The sequence below is a fragment of the Taudactylus pleione genome, unplaced genomic scaffold, assembly GCF_031769625.1.
Source record: "Taudactylus pleione unplaced genomic scaffold, aTauple2 ptg000746l, whole genome shotgun sequence".
Classification (NCBI taxonomy): domain Eukaryota; kingdom Metazoa; phylum Chordata; class Amphibia; order Anura; family Myobatrachidae; genus Taudactylus; species Taudactylus pleione.
In genome coordinates this window covers 1,321,239-1,346,060 of record NW_028285148.1, presented here as the reverse complement: position 1 = coordinate 1,346,060, position 24,822 = coordinate 1,321,239, and the positions used below count along the sequence as shown (strand labels likewise).

The 24,822-nt window shown below is 38.0% G+C and overlaps 1 protein-coding gene across 1 annotated transcript in view; it reads left to right on the top strand.

The window, feature by feature from the left end:
- The first annotated feature begins 7,320 nt into the window (after positions 1 to 7,320).
- LOC148477119 (speedy protein 1-A-like) overlaps positions 7,321 to 24,822 on the top strand; it is a 37,738-nt gene continuing 20,236 nt past the window's right edge. The window contains exons 1-4 of the mRNA XM_088457204.1: positions 7,321 to 7,338; positions 8,404 to 8,489; positions 9,310 to 9,469; positions 9,817 to 9,960. Coding sequence (XP_088313330.1) covers positions 7,321 to 7,338; positions 8,404 to 8,489; positions 9,310 to 9,469; positions 9,817 to 9,960 — 408 coding nt within the window. The remainder of the gene's footprint in view (positions 7,339 to 8,403; positions 8,490 to 9,309; positions 9,470 to 9,816; positions 9,961 to 24,822) is intronic.

Here is a 24,822-nt window from a genome sequence, read left to right as displayed (position 1 = left end):
ATGTAATATTAGTGACTCAGTTATACAGGTAATGTAATATTAGTGACTCAGTTATATAAGTAATGTAATATTAGTGACTCAGTTATATAGGTGATGTAATATTAGTGACTCAGTTATATAGGTAATGTAATATTAGTGACTCAGTTATATAGGTGATGTAATATTAGTGACTCAGTTATACAGGTGATGTAATATTAGTGACTCAGTTATACAGGTAATGTAATATTAGTGACTCAGTTATATAGGTGATGTAATATTAGTGACTCAGTTATATAGGTAATGTAATATTAGTGACTCAGTTATATAGGTGATGTAATATTAGTGACTCAGTTATATAGGTGATGTAATATTAGTGACTCAGTTATATAAGTAATGTAATATTAGTGACTCAGTTATATAGGTGATGTAATATTAGTGACTCAGTTATATAGGTAATGTAATATTAGTGACTCAGTTATATAGGTGATGTAATATTAGTGACTCGGTTATATAGGTAATGTAATATTAGTGACTCAGTTATATAGGTGATGTAATATTAGTGACTCAGTTATATAGGTGATGTAATATTAGTGACTCAGTTATATAGGTGATTTAATATTAGTGACTTAGTTATATAGGTGATGTAATATTAGTGACTCAGTTATATAGGTGATGTAATATTAGTGACTCAGTTATATAGGTAATGTAATATTAGTGACTCAGTTATATAGGTGATGTAATATTAGTGACTCAGTTATATAGGTGATGTAATATTAGTGACTCAGTTATATAGGTGATGTAATATTAGTGACTCAGTTATACAGGTGATGTAATATTAGTGACTCAGTTATATAGGTAATGTGATATTATTGACTCAGTTATATAGGTGATGTAATATTAGTGACTCAGTTATATAGGTGATGTAATATTAGTGACTCAGTTATATAGGTAATGTAATATTAGTGACTCAGTTATATTGGTGATGTAATATTAGTGACTCAGTTATATAAGTAATGTAATATTAGTGACTCAGTTATATAGGTGATGTAATATTAGTGACTCAGTTATATAGGTGATGTAATATTAGTGACTCAGTTATATAGGTAATGTAATATTAGTGACTCAGTTATATAGGTGATGTAATATTAGTGACTCAGTTATATAGGTGATGTAATATTAGTGACTCAGTTATATAGGTGATGTAATATTAGTGACTCAGTTATATAGGTAATGTAATATTAGTGACTCAGTTATATAGGTGATGTAATATTAGTGACTCAGTTATATAGGTGATGTAATATTAGTGACTCAGTTATATAGGTAATGTAATATTAGTGACTCAGTTATATAGGTAATGTAATATTAGTGACTCAGTTATATAGGTGATGTAATATTAGTGACTCAGTTATATAAGTAATGTAATATTAGTGACTCAGTTATATAGGTGATGTAATATTAGTGACTCAGTTATATAGGTAATGTAATATTAGTGACTCAGTTATTTAGGTGATGTAATATTAGTGACTCAGTTATATAGGTGATGTAATATTAGTGACTCAGTTATATAGGTGATGTAATATTAGTGACTCAGTTATATAAGTAATGTAATATTAGTGACTCAGTTATATAGGTGATGTAATATTAGTGACTCAGTTATATAGGTGATGTAATATTAGTGATTCAGTTATATAGGTGATGTAATATTAGTGACTCAGTTATATAGGTGATGTAATATTAGTGACTCAGTTATATAGGTGATGTAATATTAGTGACTCAGTTATATAGGTGATGTAATATTAGTGACTCAGTTATATAGGTGATGTAATATTAGTGACTCAGTTATATAGGTGATGTAATATTAGTGATTCAGTTATATAGGTGATGTAATATTAGTGACTCAGTTATGTAGGTGATGTAATATTAGTGACTCAGTTATATAGGTGATGTAATATTAGTGACTCAGTTATGTAGGTGATGTAATATTAGTGATTCAGTTATATAGGTGATGTAATATTAGTGACTCAGTTATATAGGTGATGTAATATTAGTGACTCAGTTATATAAGTAATGTAATATTAGTGACTCAGTTATATAGGTGATGTAATATTAGTGACTCAGTTATATAGGTGATGTAATATTAGTGACTCAGTTATATAGGTAATGTAATATTAGTGACTCAGTTATATAGGTGATGTAATATTAGTGACTCAGTTATATAGGTGATGTAATATTAGTGACTCAGTTATATAGGTGATGTAATATTAGTGACTCAGTTATATAGGTAATGTAATATTAGTGACTCAGTTATATAGGTGATGTAATATTAGTGACTCAGTTATATAGGTGATGTAATATTAGTGACTCAGTTATATAGGTAATGTAATATTAGTGACTCAGTTATATAGGTAATGTAATATTAGTGACTCAGTTATATAGGTGATGTAATATTAGTGACTCAGTTATATAAGTAATGTAATATTAGTGACTCAGTTATATAGGTGATGTAATATTAGTGACTCAGTTATATAGGTAATGTAATATTAGTGACTCAGTTATTTAGGTGATGTAATATTAGTGACTCAGTTATATAGGTGATGTAATATTAGTGACTCAGTTATATAGGTGATGTAATATTAGTGACTCAGTTATATAGGTGATGTAATATTAGTGACTCAGTTATATAAGTAATGTAATATTAGTGACTCAGTTATATAGGTGATGTAATATTAGTGACTCAGTTATATAGGTGATGTAATATTAGTGATTCAGTTATATAGGTGATGTAATATTAGTGACTCAGTTATATAGGTGATGTAATATTAGTGACTCAGTTATATAGGTGATGTAATATTAGTGACTCAGTTATATAGGTGATGTAATATTAGTGACTCAGTTATATAGGTGATGTAATATTAGTGACTCAGTTATATAGGTGATGTAATATTAGTGATTCAGTTATATAGGTGATGTAATATTAGTGACTCAGTTATGTAGGTGATGTAATATTAGTGACTCAGTTATATAGGTGATGTAATATTAGTGACTCAGTTATGTAGGTGATGTAATATTAGTGATTCAGTTATATAGGTGATGTAATATTAGTGACTCAGTTATATAGGTGATGTAATATTAGTGACTCAGTTATATAGGTGATGTAATATTAGTGACTCAGTTATATGGGTAATGTAATATTAGTGACTCAGTTATATAAGTGATGTAATATTAGTGACTCGGTTATATAGGTGATGTAATATTAGTGACTCAGTTATATAGGTAATGTAATATTAGTGACTCAGTTATATAGGTGATGTAATATTAGTGACTCAGTTATATAGGTAATGTAATATTAGTGACTCAGTTATATAGGTAATGTAATATTAGTGACTAGAGGGCCTGATTCAGCAAGGAGCGCAGAGGAGAATTCGCACGCTGATTTTTGCGTCCTGCACATGCGTATGTATCACAGTGTACGTGTGCGAACCAGCCGCTGCGATCGGGAAGCGTAAAGTGATTGACAGGAAGTGGCCATTTGGGGGTGGTGACGGGGGGTGGCCAGTGAAATGCAGGAGTGCCAGTACGATTGAACGCCGTTACAGGGGCTTGCAGAAAATTAGCCAATGATATGGCATACGCAGCCTGAGCGCTCACTGCGTGCAGGAAGTTTAGCTGTTTGTGAGTGAGGTCAGGTCATCCACAACTGTGCGTATGGGTCCGATGGTTCTCGATGTTACCGATGTTTTCGCTGTATTGATAACTATTGTGGCTGTGAGTAAAGGTAAGGGGGCGGCTTTGTGTAGTGCTGGGGGTCTGCATCTTGTGCTGCGGCGGCAGTGTGATCGCATTCATTTACATAATTGCTCAGCGGCCGGGTGCGTGCGAGTACAAGCTTGTGATCCGCGCTGAATCAGGCCCAGAGCCCTGAAGAATCCATAATCAGCCCTAGAATGTAATAACTAATAAGCTGTAAATTAGCGCAGAACATAATGGGCCTGATTCCGTACAAATCGCTATTACGTAATCACATGCAGAGCTGCTGCGATAATAAGCTAATGTTTGCAATCGCACAGCCGGCATAGAGATGGACACGACCACTTTCTCACATCTACAATACCTCGCAGTCCTGCGCACACATCAGTAACATCGCGTAATATCGGCCCCTCACGCACAATTACATCAGCTCTAAGTAAGCACACAAACTTCATCGCAGTGACTAATTTATGCACGGCCATGTAATGGCGTACGCGGTTACATTTGCGCTCCATGCTGGATCAGGCCCAATAGTCAGTAGCTGATGTAAGTAAAACACAAATTGAAGTATGTGCAATTAGAATATTCATAAATGCATGAGGGCTATGGGGCCTATTCATCACACAATAAATGCCCGGTAACCATGAGGAAACACTATTATTGCGCATATTTAGGTTACCGGGCCATTCATCATCAGAGGTCTGAATAGGAACACCTAATATTCAGCAATCTAACAATACTGACAGTTTTCGGAGTTTGCTTGCAGGAAAAAGCGCCATCTTCATATGGGAAGGAGATCCAGGGATACGAAGAGGGATCCCAGCGGATCCCTCTGCCACCTCCTTGCTGCCTGCGCAGTGTCACCATTATCATACGCAGCGAGGTTTGTCACTGGTTGTGAATGATAAAACTCATTGATAAATAAGTCCCTTTATCTTTCCATAATATAGCAGACAATGTAATCACAGAGATCCGGGTCACTATCACTAATACACCTCTGTGGAACATTGCACCATTGTGCCTATAGCAACATCTGTAGATAGTATTCGCTTATACCCCCTTCCCCCTATAGATGCTAATTGGGACATCACTGGGAATGCATTGGACCCATTGCTCTACTCCTTTAGCATTGCCTGGGCCTCTCACCTCTGGGCCCCATAGCAGCCAAATCAGGGGCCTAAGACAGGACAACTGCAAGTTTTCTCAGTAGACCTAAAAACTGGAAAGCCGATATGCATATGACAAAGTCTTCCACCACAATTACTGCCTCATGTCACATATATTCATTGCTGACAGGTTACTGAGATTGATGCGATATGTAATTGTAAATGTTACTATTAGTTCCTTTATGTAATGCAGCATTTTAGCCTCAGTGGCCCTTTAAGTCATATTGTAGCCATGACAACAGCACTAAAACATTAGTTATTAAAGGTTGTCATTGTGACATCACTTGTGATTGTTCAACCTGGCTGAGAGCTCTGGAGTCTTATGACATAACAGCCAGACCACTGACGAGCATAAGACTTTAGTTGTATTTCTTTATTGATTTCATTAGTTAGTTAGTTAGTTAGTTAGTTATACATTTATTTATTTATTTTATTATATTATACTTAGCATTAGATATAGGCAGTAGGATAAGTTGTATTTATATTTTATAAGTTTTTTATATTTATATATATATTTCATTTTTTTATTATATTATACTTAGAATTAGATATAGGCAGTAGGATAAGTTATATTTATATTTTATACGTTTTTTATATTTATATTTCATTTATTTTATTATATTATACTTAGAATTAGATATAGGCAGTAGGATAAGTTTTACTTATATTTGTATTTTATTATATTTTATATTTTTCTATTTATATATATTTCATTTATTTTAATATTTTCTACTTAGAATTAGTTAGTATTTTATTATATTTTCTATATTTTTTTTAACTTTTTAGATAGATTTTAGATATATTTAGTTTATTTAGGACTTATACTCCTCAGTCTTTGCTGGTTGTGAGTGACAAGCAGAGCTATGGACAGTGGGTAAGTACCATAAGCGAGTCACTACAATAGTGAGCTATAGGGGGAGTAGTAATGGGGGTCACGCTGGTAAGGGGCTATATATAGTATATAGGTAACTGTGCACATAGTAGAGTCAGATATTATGCAGAAATACAATACCACTGACTTCTGCAGGCCAGTATAGAGGGTACAGATTTGTAACTAAGGGTCTGTTTACTAAGCCTTGGATGGAGATAAAGTGTATGGTGAGAAAGTACCAGCCAACCAGCTCCTAATTGTCATTTTTCAAACAGACTGTGGCATGGCAGTTAGGAGCTGATTGCTGGTACTTTATCTGCGTCCACTTTATCTCCATCCAAGGCTTAGTAAATACACCCCTAATTTTGTTATAGTTTTAGATCTAATATTCTCTTTGAAAATATAAATATAAAAAATGTATTCAGTCATAGAGCCAATATGACCCTAATAATGATTCCACATGCAAATCATCATTTTCTGGGACAAAGTATTTAAATAAGATTAAATCACAATTACAGAGGAATGACCTGATCTGTGGGTGGCTGCAGAGTTTCTACCTGCAAAACTATTTGGATTACTATTGGCACTTAGGAGCGGGCACTAATTGGGGATTGCTGTTATACTCTCAGTAGGATGACATTATAACATCACATTATAACGTTATCACTATGAGCATATTAGCCAGATCTACAATCCTGCAAAAGTATCTGCACCCCCATTTTATGATGGCATTTCCCAAAAGTGGTATGTTACCCTCCTGTGCTGGGCGCACACATAATACAGCAAACAATGAATTGCAGAGGGGCATGTAAGGATGCTACATAGTATCCATTATCCTTCATTTGAAAATACTGTAATTGATCATTATTATCATATATAATAGAGAAAACTTTCTAATCACAGGACACCAGCCGAGTTACATCCCGCTAAGAGGAGGAGAGTAGACAGCAGCCAAGATTCCCTGTCTACTTTCCTCGGACAGAAGGAGAGAGAGGCTTTCTGTGAATTGCTGGGTAAGGCTTATTCTCTTATTATGTATTATCACTTACACATAATGTATCAGGGTGCACTTCCCTACAGATGCTTAATAATCAGTATTTACTGAGAGACTCTACTTAGAAGAACCAATAGTTTGTAGAATCCTCTCTTTCCATTTTCTGGTGATGGATGAATTTTACCAACTATTGGTTCTTCCAAGTGGAGTTTATCAGTGACTACTGGGCCTGATACAGGGAAGGACAGATGTACAGAGCGGGACACAAGTGGCTGTGCTCATCCCTCCATCTCTGATACATGTATCAGGCAGCTCACAAGAAGATTTCACCTGTAATAAGACAAAATTCACTTACAAAGTTTTGTTTCTATGTTACATTACTTTCTGTATTACATGTATAGCATAATGAATACTATTATATGGGTAGCTATGTAGAAAGCCAGTTACCTATCAACCAATGAAATCCTGTCATTTTCCCACTATATCCTGTAACATTATTACATTTCATGCTTTTCATTTCAGAATTACCTACAATCCAGCGTTTTCTCAGGAGGGATAAGAAAATGAGGATGTCTGACAAGGTATTTCCTTATTATTATTAGCCAGTACTTCTCTCACTATACAGCACTTTATAGGGGATTCCAACTTCATATGTTTTAGTGTTTGCTGTATCTCTCATTATGGAAGTTCCCCATGTCGCTCCCAGTAATGTACTTCCCAACATATACCAATGACTGTATCTTCTGACATAAGGATCATTATCACAGAGGCATGCTAAGAGATGAGGGGGCTCTCATAGTAAAGCACCCCCCATACCAGTGCTGGCTGTGCTTGTGCCCATGTAGTGCCCCTCCCCTTACTTGCTCCCGGCTGTACGGCCATCTTTCCAGCAATGTATCTGGCACAGTGGCCGAGTCTTTGCTATCTGTTGTGGTGGCTCCATCTATCCCAAAACATTTCCGGAAAGATACGATGACCTGTACCCATTATAGACCCGCCACTGATTTATCTGCATCGTACTCATACACTTACTTACCTACATTACTTCATTTGAAAGTCGTGAGCATTAATAAATGCGGATTGTGATAAAAATGCCCCATATTATGAATTGGTGAGGGCACTATTGTGTGGCATGTTATGAATTGGTGGGGGCACTATTGTGTGGCATGTTATGAATTGGTGGGGGCACTATTGCATGGCATATTATGACTTGGTGAAGGCACTATTGTGTGGCATTTTATGTATTGGCGAGGGCACTATTGTGTGGCATATTATGAATTGGTGAGGGCAATATTGTGTGGCATATTATGAATTACTGAATTGAATTCAAAAGGGTTTAAATAATAATCAGTGGTTCTATGTATATATTTAAATGTATCTCAATAACTTTATGTTTCCGATTAGCAATGCATCGTGCCCAAAATGTTGCTCTTCAAAATTAACATGTGCCCTCCTCGGTGGTCAGCACCCTGCCAAACAAATGCTAGAGTGGGCACTACTAGACCACATTTAGATCCTCTAAAACTACACTCCCAAATCCCATAGCCATGTTACCAATTGTATTCCCAACAGTGGACAATAGTACTGCTGGTGTATGTATACATGCATTTCTCCATCTAATAATGTATCTGATATTTTTATTCTAGTACTTACTGGCGATGGCTCTCATCTATTTCACGAGGGCCGGTCTCACTGTGGCTGAATACACCGTCGGCAACTTTTACTGCGCACTGTAAGTATTTTAACTCATTGATTCATCAAATGAAACCGGAATGCAAAATGTTCCAGAAGAACTAACTAACCAAGTCAGGGGTTATTTACTCATCTAAATATAATTTACTGTACTTCCAGACAATAAAGTTTTGTTTGTTCAAACTAAACATCCCAAATTATACCGTAGCTATCAGTGTAATATCAGGACACAGCAATGTACTGGCCAGTCTAATCTTTTATCACTGATTATCGTGGCAATATAAGTGTACGTATCACAGTGATTCAACAGTGATTTATCACCATGGCAGGTGAGCACCAATACCCAGCTGCCATGGAGAAAACAATCCATAGCAATAAAAGTTAGTTATCACTCTAGAGACCTCCGTTCTCATCTGAGAATGTACGTGGCCAGGTCATCAATATACCTGACAGAGTAATGTAATAATACAACATTATCTCCCAGAAATACTATTTATTTCTGGGGGAGGAACGTTACACCCATTATTTTAAAAAGATGAAGATGATTCTTTCTGTTACTGCCATCCTGAGATGGCGCTAACCAAATAGGAATCGTTTTGGATAGTTGATAAATGATACAATAGCTGGAGAGGAAATGATCTATGGAAATCTCATTACTAAATTGTGTTCAGTAAAGAGAGGCCCTTTACACCATTATGCCCAGAGCAGGGCTCTACCCTTCCACACCACAGTCTATCCGTAGCCTTGTACTTGGCATACAAGGAGCTCGGGAATACATGGTAGGTCCTCTGTAATACTGGTAATTTAGACATGTTTGCAGATGTGATGCTTATTATTACTGTGTTCTTCTGTTTCTGTAGCTTTCTGGCCAATCAAATGGAAGAAGATGAACTGTTCTATGTAAGAATGTACGATGACATTACTTGGGTGTATCCATTATGGTTCTTCCGGAAGAAAAAAGATGCATTTTGGGCCAGGATCCAGCGCCGCACATACGTGGCTCCAGAACAGCTGGAAGAGGTGAGTAATGTAGTAGATTAAGTTCATGGGTGAGAATGTCATGGATCACAATGGGAGTAATGTTACCTACACACTATACAATTATTGGGGCGATTTGTCAGTAATCGGGTGATCGGCCTGATTTATGTTATAGTGTGTATGAACGATCGTTTTAGCGTTTTACAGATAAAATGGTTAGAGAACATCCAGAAACACATTCCTTCCATTATCCGATCTGTCAGGCGAGAACGGAAATCTCAGCCTCATTCTCCCGATATTATCACCATTGATAATTATGTAATGATGACTATACCCCTATGTCCCTGACAAGCTGAATTATAATTTTATTTTTTTATGTTTTTAACTAGGTGATGAGAGGGGACGATCACTGGGCGTGGAGACGAGAGAGAAATGTCCATCTAGGAGGGGCTATAAGGCACTATCTGCCCCGGAACGCCATACCTACCCACCAAATGGAGGTCCCCAGGAATACTGTCACAGGACCACCTCCTGTGAGAGCAGAGGGACGCCCAGCTGCCAGCGTTCGCCTTTCCGAGGTGCCACAGAGGAGGTGGAGTGGAGGCTGCCGCTGCGCATAAAGGACCACACTGGCGAACAGAGGCGGATTTAGACCTCATGGGGCCCTAAGCAAGACACCGATATGGGGCCCCACTTCCTCCAACAATCCGTCTGACAAGGATCCGGTGTGGTCTGAAACGTGCTAAGCCTGGCTTATTATCTATGTGACTATTGTGTGATAAATGTGATTGTTACGTCTCTGCACTGTGGCTTGTTCCTATGTCCTCCGATCACTGTCACTGGTCACATGTATGGGGGACACATCTCTTGTTACAGAGAAGATACCAGAAGGACACCGTATATCTATGGGATGATCTCCCTATGGGACTCTCTGCTTCTTCCTGATAATAAAAGAAAATTACTATACACAGGAATTAATGGGACTGTGCAAAACTCATTTTGATGACTGATTTTATTCTTATTTGTTCACTGGGCTCAGTCACCTAAGTGTGTGCAATAGTCACTAGGTAGTAATTATACATGTATAAATAGGGAGCGCTGGCTAATGACAGATTTCTCTTCTTTGGTTATTGGGTCACTTGGGGTAGAGGATGAATGATCCCTTTATCCAATATTTACCAGCACGCTCTATTTTTAACAGCGCGCTATTTAATGCACTTTATTATTATTATGTGCTATGTACTAACAGGGAGGAGAGAAGTAATATAATATACTTAATCCAGTCCCACAAGTACACACAGTCCCAGGGTGCACCGGATGTAATTGTGCAACTGATCACTGAGATCACCCCAACTTCTCCCATCGTCACCTGATGAGACTGGTACCGCTGCTGCCCTTGCTGGTTACATCTCGCTTCCCCATTGCCGCACGTGTCTGCTCTCGGTGACAGCCTTTGCCAAGAAAAACATTTGGTCACTACCACCAATGTGCACAATGAGGACTTCATTCAGAGTCGGTCGTTGCGGCCGCACGGTCGTATGCCACCGATGTTCGCTATACTGCGCATGCGTAAAGTTCGCAATGCGCGTGCGCAAACTAGCCGCTACGATCAGAAATTTCTCTCTCCTTGAAAACAGCCAGGTCGGTAGTTTGAGTGACAGGAGGAGGCGTTTGTGGGTGGTAACAGGGGAAGGTGCTTGAAAACGGGGGAGTGGAGATCCGAACGCAGGTGTGCCTCATTATGCGAACGGCGTTTTATGGGAGTGCATACGGATTATGGGAGTGCATACGGATTATGGGAGTGCATAATTAACAAAGTAGCGTCATTGCACATGTGACCTGGGAGGTTTTTACACTGACATGATCGTAGCGCTTAAGAGAGGGTATGGTCAACCTTAAGCTCTACGACCAGTTCCGATGGTTCCTGACGGTCTCGATTAATCCTTATATGCCCGGAGATGACGTGCAATGCGTACGAGAAGGGGGCGTATTTTTTTGTCTTCCTACCGCTTCCTCCCCTTGGTCGGCCAACTACCGATCTGAACTTAGGGACGCAACTTGCGAGGGAATCATTTGCATATCCGGCCCCTTTTTCCGTCGACCGTGCGGCCGCTTCGACCGACTCTGAATGAGGTCCTGATTCCCAGGAGCTTTCGGGGGATGGGAGTCTGACAGTAAACACGTCTCAACATGGTATGACCACACCCACAATGTGATATAACCACGCCCCCTTTGGGGGGAGAGCGAGGGTTAGGGTCTGGCACTACAAGAAAAATAACATCCTGATCACTAGGAGCATAAAACACAACTTCTCCAAACAATGTGATGTAGCTTGCGAGCAGGGCCTTCCTACCTATATATCCGTCTGTTATTACCCTGTTTTGTTCTATTAATGTTTATAATTGTAAAGCGCAGCGGAAAATGCTACGCTATATAAGAAACTGTTACTTAAATAAAATACAATATTATTGTTATTATTATTTATTAAGTCATTACCATACTGTATGGTCACCTGAGCACCTTTTAAATCCATCATTTTACATATAAAAATACAAAGTGTCTCCAATAATCACGTAATAACACTATTGGATATACATGTTAGGTAATGATCCCAGCAGACAGTCTGATTACTTATCATATTACTCTCAGAGTGAATAAGAAGTGAGTAAGAAATACAGGAGATGGCACTGAGGATGGTACATAGTGTCTCTATGCGCTGCTCAAGTAACTGTATCTGCTGATTCATATCCCAACTTGTAGCCTGATAGACAATAAATACATAGTGCTCTATGGGGCTGATTCATTACCGATCGCACCCGCGATTACGCACGCAGTTGGCCGATTGTTGTGTTCTGCACATGTGTAAGCAACGCAGTGCACGTGGGTGAAGGCGGCACTGCGATCACAGTCACCGCGCAGACCCGCCGCAGAGTGACTGACAGGAAGGGAGCGTTAGGGGGGGAGTGACGGGAGGGGGGTATTACGCCTATTTGTCTTTTTTTTTTTAAATCTTCTAAAGTAATACTGCATATGATAAATATACATTTTATTGCTGATAAATCATTTTTTATTCACCCACTGTCTTGGACCAGCGCTCACATATTCTTTTTCTGTATATTTGGACTATTAATGGATTGCAGGAGCCACGTTTTGAGCTGCAGGAACAATATAAGGGAAGTAGAGTGGGTGACCATAAGCGCACCATTAGTTTTGGAATCTGTATGTGGTCGGGGAAACGCAGATATGTCAGTGCGTCTCACCACCGTCACAGGGGCGTGCATAAATTAGCCACTGTGATGGCGTACATAGCCTGAGCTCTCACTGTGCGCTGGAAGTTTAGCGATTTCTGAGTATGGTCTGACCTTGTGCAATTGTGCGAGAGGCTCCGATGTTACTGGATGGTACCAATGTCTTTGCAGACTGGCCAGCTATTACCGATGTGAGTAAGGGGATGTAGGTGTCCTTATGTTGGCCTGGGACACATTATGATCACACACAGTAGCATATTTTTGCAGCGGGTCTGCGTGCGTTATCGCAGCTGTAATCGCAGTTTCGATGAATCAGGTCCTATAGTAACACTAAGGGGCCTATTCATCAACACTAAAATAACGATTTTAAGGTCATTTTCCTTAATTAACGTTATTTTAGTATTCATGAAGATACAGGACATATCACTTGCTAAGTCCCCTTGCGATAATTTCCACACTTACCGTATACATTAGTACATTAGTATGGGGATATTAGTACATTAGTACATTAGTATATTAGTATGGGGATATTAGTAGATTAGTACATTAGTATGGGGATATTAGTACATTAGTATATTAGTATGGGGATATTAGTACATTAGTATATTAGTATGAGGATATTAGTAGATTAGTACATTAGTATGGGGATATTAGTACATTAGTATGGGGATATTAGTACATTAGTATATTAGTATGGGGATGTTAGTACATTAGTATGGGGATATTAGTACATTAGTATATTAGTATGGGGATATTAGTACATTAGTATATTAGTATGGGGATATTAGTACATTAGTATATTAGTATGGGGATATTAGTACATTAGTATATTAGTACATTAGTATATTAGTATGGGGATATTAGTACATTAGTACATTAGTATAGGGATATTAGCACATTAGTACATTAGTATATTAGTATGGGGATATTAGTACATTAGTATATTAGTATGAGGATATTAGTAGATTAGTACATTAGTATGGGGATATTAGTACATTAGTATGGGGATATTAGTACATTAGTATATTAGTATGGGGATGTTAGTACATTAGTATGGGGATATTAGTACATTAGTATATTAGTATGGGGATGTTAGTACATTAGTATGGGGATATTAGTACATTAGTACTTTAGTACATTAGTATGGGGATATTAGTACATTAGTATATTAGTATGGGGATATTAGTACATTAGTATGGGGATATTAGTACATTAGTATGGGGATATTAGTACATTAGTAGTATATTAGTATGGGGATATTAGTACATTAGTATGGGGATATTAGTACATTAGTACATTAGTATGGGGATATTAGTACATTAGTATGGGGATATTAGTACATTAGTATGGGGATATTAGTACATTAGTATATTAGTATGGGGATATAAGTACATTAGTATCGGGATATTAGTACATTAGTATATTAGTATGGGGATATTAGTACATTAGTATGGGGATATTAGTACATTAGTATATTAGTATGGGGATGTTAGTACATTAGTATATTAGTATGGGGATATTAGTACATTAGTATATTAGTATGGGGATATTAGTACATTAGTATATTAGTATGGGGATATTAGTACATTAGTATTTTAGTATGGGGATATTAGTACATTAGTATATTAGTATGGGGATATTAGTACATTAGTATGGGGATGTTAGTACATTAGTATGGGGATATTAGTACATTAGTATATTAGTATGGGGATATTATTACATTAGTATGGGGATGTTAGTACATTAGTATATTAGTATGGGGATATTAGTACATTAGTATGGGGATATTAGTACATTAGTATATAAATAACGGTTTTAAGGTCATTTTCCTTAATTAACGTTATTTTAGTATTCATGAAGATACAGGACATATCACTTGCTAAGTCCCCTTGCGATAATTTCCACACTTACCGTATACATTAGTACATTAGTATGGGGATATTAGTACATTAGTATATTAGTATGGGGATATTAGTAGATTAGTACATTAGTATGGGGATATTAGTACATTAGTACATTAGTATATTAGTATGGGGATATTAGTACATTAGCATATTAGTATGAGGATATTAGTAGATTAGTACATTAGTATGGGGATATTAGTACATTAGTATATTAGTATGGGGATATTAGTACATTAGTATATTAGTATGGGGATGTTAGTATATTAGTATGGGGATATTAGTACATTAGTATATTAGTATGGGGATATTAGTACATTAGTACATTAGTATAGGGATATTAGCACATTAGTATATTAGTATGGGGATATTAGTACATTAGTATATTAGTATGAGGATATTAGTAGATTAGTACATTAGTATGGGGATATTAGTACATTAGTATGGGGATATTAGTACATTAGTATATTAGTATGGGGATGTTAGTACATTAGTATGGGGATATTAGTACATTAGTATATTAGTATGGGGATGTTAGTACATTAGTACATTAGTATGGGGATATTAGTACATTAGTATATTAGTATGGGGATGTTAGTACATTAGTATGGGGATATTAGTACATTAGTATATTAGTATGGGGATATTAGTACATTAGTATGGGGATATTAGTACATTAGTATATTAGTATGGGGATATTAGTACATTAGTATGGGGATATTAGTACATTAGTACATTAGTATGGGGATATTAGTACATTAGTATGGGGATATTAGTACATTAGTAGTATATTAGTATGGGGATATTAGTACTTTAGTACATTAGTATGGGGATATTAGTACATTAGTATGGGGATATTAGTACATTAGTACATTAGTATGGGGATATTAGTACATTAGTATGGGGATATTAGTACATTAGTATGGGGATATTAGTACATTAGTATATTAGTATGGGGATATTAGTACATTAGTATCGGGATATTAGTACATTAGTATATTAGTATGGGGATATTAGTACATTAGTATGGGGATATTAGTACATTAGTGTATTAGTATGGGGATGTTAGTACATTAGTATATTAGTATGGGGATATTAGTACATTAGTACATTAGTATATTAGTATGGGGATATTAGTACATTAGTATATTAGTATGGGGATATTAGTACATTAGTACATTAGTATATTAGTATGGGGATATTAGTACATTAGTATATTAGTATGGGGATGTTAGTACATTAGTATATTAGTATGGGGATATTAGTACATTAGTATGGGGATGTTAGTACATTAGTACATTAGTATGGGGATATAAGTACATTAGTATATTAGTATGGGGATATTAGTACATTAGTATGGGGATGTTAGTACATTAGTACATTAGTATGGGGATATTAGTACATTAGTATATTAGTATGGGGATATTAGTACATTAGTATATTAGTATGGGGATATTAGTATATTAGTATGGGGATATTAGTACATTAGTATATTAGTATGGGGATGTTAGTACATTAGTATATTAGTATGGGGATATTAGTACATTAGTATGGGGATATTAGTACATTAGTATATTAGTATGGGGATATTAGTACATTAGTATGGGGATATTAGTACATTAGTATATTAGTATGGGGATGTTAGTACATTAGTATATTAGTATGGGGATGTTAGTACATTAGTATGGGGATATTAGTACATTAGTATGGGGATGTTAGTACATTAGTATATTAGTATGGGGATATTAGTACATTAGTACATTAGTATGGGGATATTAGTATATTAGTATGAGGATATTAGTACATTAGTATGGGGATATTAGTACATTAGTACATTAGTATGGGGACATTAGTACATTAGTACATTAGTATATTAGTATGGGGATATAGTACATTAGTATGGGGATATTAGTACATTAGTACATTAGTATGGGGATATTAGTACATTAGTATGGGGATATTAGTACATTAGTATGCGGACATTAGTACATTAGTATATTAGTATGGAGATATTAGTACATTAGTATGGAGATATTAGTACATTAGTACATTAGTATGGGGATATTAGTACATTAGTATATTAGTATGGGGATATTAGTACATTAGTATATTAGTATGGGGACATTAGTACATTAGTATGGGGATATTAGTACATTAGTATGGGGATATTAGTACATTAGTATGGGGATATTAGTACATTAGTATATTAGTATGGGGATATTAGTACATTAGTATAGGGATATTAGTACATTAGTACATTAGTATATTAGTATGGGGATATTAGTACATTAGTATATTAGTATGGGGATATTAGTACATTAGTATATAAGTATGTTCTGATATTAGTACATTAGTATATTAGTACATTAGTATATTAGTATGGGGATATTAGTATATTAGTATGGGGATATTAGTACATTAGTATGGGGATATTAGTACATTAATATGGGGATATTAGTACATTAGTATGGGGATATTAGTACATTAGTATGGGGATGTGGAAATTATGGTATTCATCAAATTCCGATAATTATGTATTTTCGGAATGTGATGGTGTTACTATACGCCGCTCTGAGGTGGTATACAGCGGGCAACACTTACCTGCTGACAGCTGGGCAGGTCCTCCTCCTGCTCCCTCCATCGCTCTGGTCCCTTCCTAGGCTCTGGAAGTATTGCGGCTGTGAGAACAAAATAAAGTTTAAAAAAAAAAATCTTCAGCCCCCTCTGCCTGTCCGTGCTGTCTGCTGCAGACCGGGGCCTGGCGGGAGGTCGGGATCCGCAGCTACAACTGGCCAGGTAAGTGAAGGGGGATGAGGGGGGGGTGGTAACAGAATTATCGCAGCTGTAATGACTGTAATCAGTGCTGCGCATGAGTCGCTTTTGTGAACGGAACGGCGCAGGCGCAGCACTGATTACAGCTGCGGTAAATCATCACATAAAATGACAGCTTTTTGGAATAGATAGTTATGGAGAGGAGGAATAATGAATCCTCTGGTAATTAGGGAGATCTCCATGACAGTTCTAAACCTAATTACCGCCAGAGAATGTTAGTAATGATGAATGGGCCCCTCTGTGCCTTTATATGTAAATGTGTAATTCCGTTACTAGTAATAATAATCCGTAGGACGATAATCCAGTGTGTAACATAAATACATAACAGCGTCATGATAACGCTGTAACGGAATATGTGGTAAATACAATCAGTGTACACACAAACTCCAGTTACTGGCACGGGCCTGAGGGTAACACAACCACACTGCAGCCATTATAGATAGAGTACACCCATGGCTGACACAGAACAATACTTTGTAGCATGGGACCGGATGCTGATGTAGGCGCAGGACACATGGCTACTAGGTCTGTGGTCACACCAGCGATGTGTAATAGGCTAATGCTGCAGGAAACGTCAGACGGAAATAGACGCCTCCTGTCAGCATCTGCAATCTGAGCGCTGTATCCAAAGACGCAACCGCGAATCACCATGGCGACAATTGATCGCAACTTCAGGCCAGCTGAGAAAGCCAAAGGCTTCTCACTATGGCGTCTTACTTGCATTGCTGATGCCAGGAAATCTGCGTCTTTCCACACCGAGACTGGCCTAGCCTATCCCAGGAAACGGGGGAGACATGACTCCGTTTCCGAACACAGGCCGGGACAGCCCCCTCCCCCGGTTGGGCACTAGGGGGAGGGTTATGATTAGTAGGTAGGAATTAGGATTTGGGATAATGGGGAAAATACTCACCGGATCGCCGCTGTTGACAAGTCACCGAACTAAAACAGCTCCACACGTGACGTGGATGGAGTTGCTGTGGCTAGGAGTAGATAAGACACTACTAGGATGCCAGGGACAGTTATCATGTTGACATATCATCCGTGTCAGCATGATGAATGTTGACACGACAGCTGTCGGCAAATCATACTACACCCAGGCGCTATAATCCTGACCTTAGCTGTTGTGTGATATGTGGATGTAATGAATTGTGTAAATAGTACATTCTAGATAAGGACTGAATATAACACAGTAATAAACCTCATAGTCAGTCACCTGTGCACGATTCAGTTAGTGAGTGACTCTGTTATATAGGTAATGTAATATTAGTGACTCAGTTATATAGGTAATGTAATATTAGTGACTCAGTTATATAGGTAATGTAATATTAGTGACTCAGTTATATAGGTAATGTAATATTAGTGACTCAGTTATATAGGTGATGTAATATTAGTGACTCAGTTATATAGGTAATGTAATATTAGTGACTCAGTTATATAGGTGATGTAATATTAGTGACTCAGTTATATAGGTGATGTAATATTAGTGACTCAGTTATATAGGTGATGTAATATTAGTGACTCAGTTATATAGGTGATGTAATATTAGTGACTCAGTTATATAGGTAATGTAATATTAGTGACTCAGTTATATAGGTAATGTAATATTAGTGACTCAGTTATATAGGTGATGTAATATTAGTGACTCAGTTATATAGGTAATGTAATATTAGTGACTCAGTTATATAGGTGATGTAATATTAGTGACTCAGTTATATAGGTGATGTAATATTAGTGACTCAGTTATATAGGTGATGTAATATTAGTGACTCAGTTATATAGGTGATGTAATATTAGTGACTCAGTTATATAGGTAATGTAATATTAGTGACTCAGTTATATAGGTAATGTAATATTAGTGACTCAGTTATGTAGGTGATGTAATATTAGTGACTCAGTTATATAGGTGATGTAATATTAGTGACTCAGTTATATAGGTGATGTAATATTAGTGACTCAGTTATATAGGTGATGTAATATTAGTGACTCAGTTATATAGGTAATGTAATATTAGTGACTCAGTTATATAGGTAATGTAATATTAGTGACTCAGTTATTTAGGTAATGTAATATTAGTGACTCAGTTATATAGGTAATGTAATATTAGTGACTCAGTTATATAGGTGATGTAATATTAGTGACTCAGTTATATAGGTGATGTAATATTAGTGACTCAGTTATATAGGTAATGTAATATTAGTGACTCAGTTATATAGGTAATGTACTATTAGTGACTCAGTTATATAGGTAATGTAATATTAGTGACTCAGTTATATAGGTAATGTAATATTAGTGACTCAGTTATATAGGTGATGTAATATTAGTGACTCAGTTATATAGGTAATGTAATATTAGTGACTCAGTTATATAGGTGATGTAATATTAGTGACTCAGTTATATAGGTGATGTAATATTAGTGACTCAGTTATATAGGTAATGTAATATTAGTGACTCAGTTATATAGGTGATGTAATATTAGTGACTCAGTTATATAGGTGATGTAATATTAGTGACTCAGTTATATAGGTGATGTAATATTAGTGACTCAGTTATATAGGTGATGTAATATTAGTGACTCAGTTATATAGGTGATGTAATATTAGTGACTTAGTTATATAGGTGATGTAATATTAGTGACTCAGTTATACAGGTAATGTAATATTAGTGACTCAGTTATATAGGTAATGTAATATTAGTGACTCAGTTATATAGGTGATGTAATATTAGTGACTCAGTTATATAGGTAATGTAATATTAGTGACTCAGTTATATAGGTAATGTAATATTAGTGACTCAGTTATATAGGTAATGTAATATTAGTGACACAGTTATATAGGTAATGTAATATTAGTGACTCAGTGATATAGGTGATGTAATATTAGTGACTCAGTGATATAGATGATGTAATATTAGTGATTCAGTTATATAGGTGATGTAATATTAGTGACTCAGTTATATAGGTGATGTAATATTAGTGACTCAGTTATATAGGTGATGTAATATTAGTGACACAGTTATATAGGTGATGTAATATTAGTGACTCAGTTATATAGGTAATGTTATATTAGTGACTCAGTTATATAGGTAATGTAATATTAGTGACTCAGTTATATAGGTAATGTAATATTAGTGACTAGAGGGCCTGACTCAGGAAGGAGCGCAGATGAGAATTCGCACGCTGATTTTTGCATCCTGCACATGCGTATGTGTCGCAGTGCACGTGTGCGAACCAGCCGCTGCGATCGGGAAGCGTAAAGTGAATGACAGCTAGTGGCCATTTGGGGGTGGTGACGGGGGGTGGCCAATGTAACGCAGGCGTGCCAGTACGTTTGAACGCCGTTACAGGGACGTGCAGTAAATTAGCCAATGCGACGACATACGCAGCCTGAGCGTGCAGGAAGTTTAGCAGGACTTTAAGATACAGTCAGAAGAAATGCTAGAACACTTCAAGGAAAAGAAGTATAAATTAAATCTGCTGGCAAGTGAAATATCTAGAATAGAGAACATCAACAGGAAAGATCTTTTAGAATATAAAGAAAAAAACAATAAAGATCCAGAGAATATTCTCTTTATCTCAAACTTTTCAGCTCAAAGTAATCTACCGGAAAAAAGTATTAATAAGCATTGGCACATACTACAAGCAGATGAAGATCTGAATGAAAGCCTTCCTGTATACCCAGATATAGTATACAGACGAGCCCCTATAGTAAGGTCCGTATTGGTCAAAAGCCACCTTCAAAACTCCTCTAGTAAACAAACACCAGCTACTATGGGTTTCTGAAGATGCGGTTTCTGTACAGCCTGCAAAAACCCAAGAATAATAATACCATGAAAGTGGTAAATAAAAGTACAGTCCTCCAGTAACAATAAAGAAAATGCCATAAAAGACAGGACCAGCTGCCACACTATAGGAGTGATATACATGATAACCTGCCCATGCGGACTCCGGTATATATAAAAACCAAAAGGAAACTACATACACGAATACAGGAGCACTTATGTAACATTAGCAATAAAAAAGAAAATCATAGTATTCCGCTACACTTTAAGGATAAACAAAGTAGTGACCCAAAAGGCTTACAATTTGTGGGACTTAAGATAGTAACAACTCCGTGGAGAGGAGGAAATATGGACAATATGTTGAGCAAAGAGTAAACGAGAATGATCTATGAAAAGGGAACCATGACACCACAAGGCTTAAATATCGACATGGAAATCGCACCCTTCCTCCAATAATCCCAATAACACTCTCACGAGGAAGGATTGGAGCACAAACGCCACCTGAAGATGGCGTTACCCACCGGGCGATGCATCCGGTGCTTAGTACATATGGAAAATGAAATTTTTGGAGGTTTTACCACATTTTCCACTTTAGTACATCCCGCCCAGAGCGAGATACTATGACTCATTAGTGCTAAGCTGTAGGAACCACACAAAGGCAGCAGGTCGTACCACGAACGGCAGCGGACACAGATCGCCAGTAAGGTGCAGCGATGACCGAGCCAATAACTATAGGCAGCCTGAATGCCCGAAGGTCTGTGCGTTTCCTGTACCTACGTCACCACTTTCCTCCCTATATCCTGCCAATGGAATAAAGGCCAAGCCTCTGTGGGTCCTGCCTTTCTTCATTCACCAGTAATATAGGACTATGGCCTCATGTGTTTATGTTTTCTTTTATTTAGTAAAGCGGCAATTACTTAAACGCCCTATCGTCTGATGTGTGTCTACTCCCTTACTGCAAGATAATCCCTTAACACTTAGGGCTCTATTTACCACAATCCGCATTGGTAATGCAGATTGTAGTGTGATATTACCGACTGAATCCACATTGCGAATTCAGGCAATATCACAGGGATTTACTACAAATCCCTTATAGGGACAGAGCGTGCGATAAAGCTCTGTCCCTGCGAATCCCCTCTGCACACTTATCACGGTATTTTCACAAACAATACCGTGACAAGTGCCAACGCATGCGCTGACCGACAATCGCTAAGCCCCACCCCCGATGCTAAGACCCACCCACTGCAATTGCGGACCCCACGACCCCCCCCTTCCATAATTACACTTACCTGCAGTCATCGGTGCTCCGGAGATGTCCTCCGTGCCTCTGGTCAGCTGACATCCCATACTGTACTGGGACTCGATCAGCTGACGACCGGGCCCCAGTGCAGACTGGGAAACCAGCTGACCGGAGGGAGGACATCACCCAGAGCCCCGATCACTGGTCCCTGGACTCGGGTAAGTATTTTTTTTTTTACTAATTATTATTTTTTAGCAGAGATCAGCGTGTGGTCTGTTTAGACCACACAGCTGATCACTGGGACCGGCTCCGGGCTCTGCTCTGTCCGTTAGAGCGGAGCAGGAGTCCGGTAACCGGGGGAGACCCTGGATAACGCCAAGTAGCGTTATCACCGTCATACTTTCTGGGGTAATGACCATTTTTTAGCAGTAAAAGAAATCAGTTACCAATTCTAACATCATTTTGGGCCTGATTGTCAGATGAACCAGCCGCGGCCATCTTGGCTTCTTTTGGCGGTGGCACGCCTGCGACTTTGTGCTAATGTCGCTACAAAGCCCTGTCTTTGGTGTACAGCCAAATATATGGTGTACACCCACTCACAGCGTCTACATCACGCCTGGTGCGCCTTTAGACGCCGCCATCGGTTGCACCATCAAAACGTGCAGCAATCCTATGGCGGGTGCAGGTTCTCTGCCTGAGTGTGGCCTCTAATATGAGCGAGTAAGCTTATGCGTAAGCATTTCAGCAACACTCCCCTAACACCTGACGCCGCACGTCCGCGTGTATGAATAGCCATCTTCCAGTCACCGCCCCGGGAATGCCCACTACATCTTCTATACACTTCTCTGTGCGTGAGCCTTAAATGGCTATAATTGGGATGCACGCGCCGTGCGACTTACATGCATGCACTGTAAAAAAAAATCGCTCTGCATCCGATATCGGCGCAGAGTGCGAATCAGAATCAGGCCTACACCAGCATTACGCTGCAGAAAGTAATCTTAGTAATAGCAATAACAGTGTCAACACTCATTTATGTGGCGCACTACTGGGGTAGACGTGTAATATGTTGTACATGTTAGTGTCAATAGTTCAAAAGAATGTAAAGAAATAAAAGTTAATAGTTATATAAAAATAAGGGCACATAACATAATAGTTGAAAATATAAAAGAGATAACTTTGGCCAATATTATTTTCGTTATTCAATTTTTTACGTATCCCAATATTTTAACACAGCTAATGTACGTCTAGAAAAAGGTAATTTTGTTTCACGTTTGTGATTTTATAAAAAAAACCCTCGTTTGCTGAGCGCACTTCTGCGCACTTCTGGGTCTATTTGGTCATCCCTGAATAGTTTAAGCTACGTAACGTAGATGCCTACTCTCTGGCTCTTGTAGATATCACTGTTAACTCTAAGTGCACCTACAGATGCTTCCGCTTACATCGTTGCTGATCGCGCTACAAATGTGCGCACGCATCGCGCCATGCGGCTGCATACGCTAAGGTACGCTATATCACACACTGCGATCACACCATGCAGTCCTATGGGATGGCAGGTGCGCATAACCCTTCACGATTTACCGTACAAGCGGCAACAATGTAACTGGACATATCTGTATTGTAGGTTTGCAGGGAGGAGACAAAGGCCCGTATTCAATTTGAGGCGAAAAGTCCAGATTTTTCGCCTGCTGGACTTTTCGCCTCCTTCGCCTGTTTTCAAGGCGGAAAAGTATCACGCGCGTGCCCGCTATTCCCCGTATTCAATTCCAAAGTAGGCGAAATCGGGAACAGGTGAAACTTTGGTCGGTGAAAAAATACGGGAATTTTCGGGAAATAATTGTAGGACCCCCCTAATGATGTCCAGACCTGGGAGATTACTATGGGTACCCCCGTTTTTGCCTGCAGAAGAAAGTCGGGTTTTTAAATAGCTGCGGCAGGTGCATGAATGCGGCTTTGAAGAAGGTGATGCAGAAGAGCATTTAGAGGTTTTTTAGGGGAAAAATAACTATGCCCATCAAATTTTGGGTACAGTATATACTCGAGTATAAGTCGACCCGAATATAAGCCGAGGTACCTACTTTTACCCCAAAAAGCAGGGAAAACTTACTGACTCGAGTATAAGCCTAGTGTGGGAAATGGCAGCAGCTGGTTGTGCCCCCAGTAGTAATCCCTCCTGGTAGTGCCCCCAGTGGTAATCCCCCCTTTCAGTGCCTCCAGTAGTAATCCCCTCCTGGTAGTACCCCCAGTAGTAAACCCCCTTTTAGTGCCCCCTGTAGTAATCCCCCACTGGTAGTGCCCCCTGTAGTAATCCTCCCCTGGTAGTTCCCCCAGTGGTAATCCCCCCTTTTAGTGCCCCCTGTAGTAATCCCCCCTTTTAGTGCCTCCTGTAGTAATCCCCCC